Source organism: Montipora foliosa, chromosome 6 (genome assembly GCF_036669935.1).
Source record: "Montipora foliosa isolate CH-2021 chromosome 6, ASM3666993v2, whole genome shotgun sequence".
Taxonomy (NCBI): Eukaryota; Metazoa; Cnidaria; class Anthozoa; order Scleractinia; family Acroporidae; genus Montipora; species Montipora foliosa.
In genome coordinates this window covers 38196277-38201276 of record NC_090874.1, presented here as the reverse complement: position 1 = coordinate 38201276, position 5000 = coordinate 38196277, and the positions used below count along the sequence as shown (strand labels likewise).

Here is a 5000-nt window from a genome sequence, read left to right as displayed (position 1 = left end):
GAACGTATACCATGCGCATGTTTTGTACTAGATTCCTTTGTGCTGCATTGCCCTGTCTGTATAGAACTGACACTGTGTGTAGGTCTTAGGTGCTTTGTTCTTTTTCTTGAGGTAGTATTGGTTTATGACTATTTCACGTTATTGAGCACTTCACACTCTGTATTTTACGAGCGTAGCAGTCTCTCAGTTTTTGTTCCTACACTGCTGCCATCTCCTATGGCTCATAAGTTTTATACATATAGGGGTGCGTGGCGATTAACTAGCGTATTAGCGTACAACGTAAGTTGCTTTTGGTGCGCCCTACCATCTTTGTGCTAAGTTAAGTTAGTGGTCACTCACCCATACTATGACTCGCGTGGTTCGCAGTGTCACGGCCCACGGTTCAACAGTACAGGTGCTGGCTGCATGGGGCTTGGCAGGGCCTAGCAATCTTCTGGTCATTGGTTGTACTCTCACTGGTTGGCAGTTGGTGGTTTATGTGCATACTGATGTACTAGCCTAATGTTCTTTGGTCGTTGATGGTTTACAAGGCTAAGCATATTAGCATACTGGCATACAAGCTCAGTAAAACTGTTTCTTGCCGGTGGGTGGTTTACTAGTGAACTGCCATACTAGCTTCGTTGTTTGTGGTTACTAGCATACTGCCGTACATCCTTAATTGTGTTTTTTGCTGCACCTTATCTTCTTTGTGTTAATTGGCCTTTAGGTTAGCGATCTCTCCCCCATGCCGACACTTGCATATTTCACAGCTACAGTACGCCAGTGTCACCGTTCAGCAATCATTCATACAGCTGCAATAGGGCATGGCAGGGCTTGGCAGTGTTCCAGTAATTGGTTTCATATTCCAGTGCCATCTGTTGCAGTCGTCCAACTTGCACCCTTAGTGTCAGTCACCCAACAAGTGGCTCGTGTGGCTCACAGCGATATACCAATGTGTGCAACCTTCAGCTCAGCAGTCATACTTTTAGGTGCAGGCTCCATGGATTATGTTGGAGCCAAGAAGTTGTCCAGCCACTGATGGTACTCTCAGTACTATATCCTATAGCTCATAGCTGGATATGTGTGCAACGGTCTTCAAGCCTGGCAGGCGGATCAGCATTCAAGCGTAGTTTTTTCCAAGCCTTTGTGTTTAGGAGTTACTCACCCAAGCACAGGCTCATGGTTTTCAGTGGTATACCAGTGATGCGGCTGGCAGGTCAGTAGTCTTACACGCAGGTGCAGGCAGCATGGTTCTTGGTAGAGCTTAGTCGTCCAACCATTCTCTCTATGCTCAAGTGCGCTCTCCCATATTCGCTCTGACGAAGGGCTAACGCTCGAAACGTCAGCTTTTAGAATCTCTGTACGGTGGCCAATTTACATTATCAACTCTGTTAATAAAACCAAATTTTTGTATACTACTTCCCCACCGACGCAGCACCACAGTTTCTTTAGAAACTACCCCTTCATTCATTTGCGCTCTCCCACAGCTTATCAGTGTCTATGCATGTAACGGTCTTTGAGAGTGGATGTTTTCAAGCGTAACAGTGTACAGGCTTGGCTATGGCTTGGCTATGGCTGATGATAGTCCACTGGTCTACCGGAGGGCTCAGGGTTCAGGGCTTTGGCTTGGGTTACCATGAGCCCCTTCTCTCCGATCCCTCTAGGCTCGAAGGTCCTCCAGCTTAGGCGTGGGGGCTCATGGCTGGTTCGTCAGGTTTTGCCAGTCTTCGATGCAGTCTCCATCTTGGAGCTGGCTTCCAATAGTGGAAGCTCCAGGATGGCTCAGGCACTCTCAACCTTTCACGTAGCGCTGCAGTTGTTAAATGAAATTAAAATGCATTTTAACTGAGTTAACAACTAGGAGCAAATGCAGTCTAATTGAGTGATAGCAATAATTGTTGTCAGTGGTTTTGTTATATTTGCGTTGGATTCCTCTAGCTTCGCGTGGTACAGCTTATTCATCAGTGTGATGGGAAGAAGGAGCATTTTGTGTGGAACGTTTAGCGATTTTTTCCCTCCCTCCCTCGCCCTCTCTACTTTCCACTGTTTATCAGTGTGACAGGTGCCTGTCTTCTCGAGGGTGTGGGAACTCATTGTTGGTTTGTAAGGTTTTGCCAGCCATCAGTGCAGTCTCCATCTTGGAGATGGCTGAGAATAGTGGAAGCTCCAGGATGGCTCAGGCACGTAACCTCCACTTAGCGACGCAGTTTTTAATCAATAACAAGGGCCTAAACAAATTTTAAGATTGAGTTTATAATGTATGTTTCAACAGAAACTTATGCCATCTTCAGTTATAGTCAGAACACAAAGCAATGGAAGCTGAATTTCTAATAAATAAAGAATGCTAATGTGAAAATCGGAACAACTGAATGAAGTATAGCCATAGGCAGCCCAAGCTCGGTATACGATTTATAGACTTTGTATGGGAAAATTAACTTTGAGGTTATAAATGCTAAACTAAGTTGTAGATGTAGAAATAAACTTCGCTTACCTCTACATACGGTTGTCCTCGTCTTTTCTGTGCAATCGGAGGGCAAACTGTGCCGTTTTAGCCGGCCTTGTTGCTTTCGAATTTTTACGATGTCGTTAGTTGTCATTTCCCTTCATAAAGAGAAGAAAGGCTGGTGACTCGCGGCGATCCCGTCCCACAAATTGCTCTCGTATCACAGAGCAACGGTCCGAATCACCATAAAAATACCACAGCCTTAAGACCAGATAAATTTCTTATTACATCAACTCACTCCGGGACCACACGGCTATTTTTGGCGGATAAATTCCAAATAATGTTCGACTTTCTATATTCTTCCCGTGCGTTCGGCTAGATGTGTGGCTGCGGCCGTTATAGCTTGATGGCGATCGTATCACATTCTGCACTTTCATTGGACAATTTGAAACACTTGGCCAATGAGAGTGCAGAATGTAATACGATCGCCATCAAGCTATAACGGCCGTAGCCACACCATTAGCTGAACGCATGGGAAGATTATAGAAAGCCGAACATTATTTGGAATTTATCCGCCATAAATCGCTGTGTGGTCCCAGTGTGGAGTTAATGTGATAGGAAATTTATCTGGCCCTAAGGCTGTGATGTTTTTATGCCGATTCGGACCGTTGCTTTGTGATGCGAGGGCAACTTGTGGTACGAGATCGCCGCGAGTCACCAGCCTTTCTTCTCTTTATGACGGGAAATGACAACTAACGACATCGTAAAAATTCGAAAGCCACAAAGCCAGCTAAAACGGACACAGTTTGCCCTCCGATTGCCCAGAAAAGACGAAGACAACAGTATGTAGAGGTAAGCGAAGTTTATTTCTATATTTACAGCTTATTTTAGCATTTATAAGCTCAAAGTTAATTTTTCCATACAAAGTCTATAAATCGTATACCGAACTTGGGCGGCCTGTGGTATAGCACGAAAATGTGCGAATAAAAAAGATAGTCTTAGATTGACATTGGTGTAATTGTTGATTCAGAGAGGGTTGTTCTCTGAGAATATGAATCGCCTCTTGTATTTTGAGTTGAAGCCTGATGGAGGTGTGATCTAAAACAATTTGCTGAACACAAGCCGTAACAATGGTTACATAAAGGAACAATGATGTTGACAAGAACATGCACAGACCTGATAATCTTAACTCTTTCGCTCACAGGGGACATTAAATTTGGCCTTGAATTTTTTGGGATCAACAGTAAATACAATTATTGCTTTTGATATATATTTTTTTCAATTGAGAGTACAATGTAATCGAAAGCCAATTACCTTAATCCAGGGTTAATGTAAACTTTTGTTTTATGTTGTTGTTGAAGAGTGACTTCTTCTGATGTAACGTTTTGCCAAATATCAGTGTTGAACAACATTTTGGAGTAGAGAAATAAACGCTTCCATTAATTTTTAATCTGGGATTAACGTTAATCAGCTTTTGGACAACCAGCCGTTGGTGTAAAAAAAAAAGTTGAAAAAGATTGGTATCAACCTCAGTCAACCTCCCAGGCATTCGATAGTAGTCCTGAGCATTTTAATTAGTTCTTTCCTACTTTATTGTGATTGTGTAGATTTGATTCAAACTATTTTTTTTTTGCTTCTAGGTTCATTGAGTGGACGTGACAAAATGATGGCAGAGATCTATGCCAGAGGGCCTATTGCTTGCGCAATCATGGCTACCCCATCACTTGAGAAATATGAAGGAGGAATCTACACTGAGTACAATGCCTTTCCTGCAACAAACCACATTATATCTGTTGCTGGCTGGGGTGTGGAGGGTAGCATTGAGTACTGGATTGTGCGTAACTCGTGGGGCACTCCATGGGGAGAGGAAGGCTGGCTAAGGATTGTGACAAGTCAATACAAAAGTGGAGAAGGAGATGATTACAACCTAGGGATTGAAACAGATTGTGCCTTTGCTGTTCCTATAGTTGAAGAATAGATGCAGTAGATGTCACACAGGTTAAATTGTAATCCGGTAAAAAATGTTTCAAACTAGCTATTAATTTTTGTGATTTGAAGTTTCTCATTCACACAAAAAAGAAAAAAAACTAAACTACTGTTAGTTTGAGGTAATTTTTGCCAAATAACAGAGAAAGTAGGGCATTTGTAGCGAAGTTTTAGAGGCTGCGTTATGATGCATATTGTCAGTAATCACTTTTTTGAGAATGTAGGAGTTTTAGTTAAAGCATTTTAGCTGTTTTATATTTGAAAGTTGATAGTAAGAGTAATTTTTGCTGTGTAACGTTTTTTGCAGTAAATTGAGTAAATAAAGTACTCATGATGGTTTTCTGGATTTTAAATCTTTTTACGTTTACAATTTACACGCCATAGATGAAGACTAGGTGCCTTCATATTTCTACAAAAGCTAGCCGTGTTTCCAATATACCAATTTCGATGTATGAAAATTCTGTCCTGAACAAAAAGCATCATCTCGAGGCTCTGGGGAATAAATATAAGGATTGTATGAGATTATTCCCCATAGCCTCGAGATCATGCATTTTGTTTAGAAGTGAGTTTTAATATATCGCAATTGGTCTAT

At 42.0% G+C, this 5000-nt stretch overlaps 1 protein-coding gene across 1 annotated transcript in view; it reads left to right on the top strand.

Annotated features, from left to right (window-relative positions):
- The window catches only part of LOC138007296 (cathepsin Z-like), a 14740-nt gene extending 9993 nt beyond the window's left edge, over positions 1 to 4747 (top strand). The window contains exon 4 of the mRNA XM_068854115.1: positions 4063 to 4747. Coding sequence (XP_068710216.1) covers positions 4063 to 4400 — 338 coding nt within the window. The 3' untranslated portion in view covers positions 4401 to 4747. The remainder of the gene's footprint in view (positions 1 to 4062) is intronic.
- Positions 4748 to 5000: the final 253 nt, after the last annotated feature.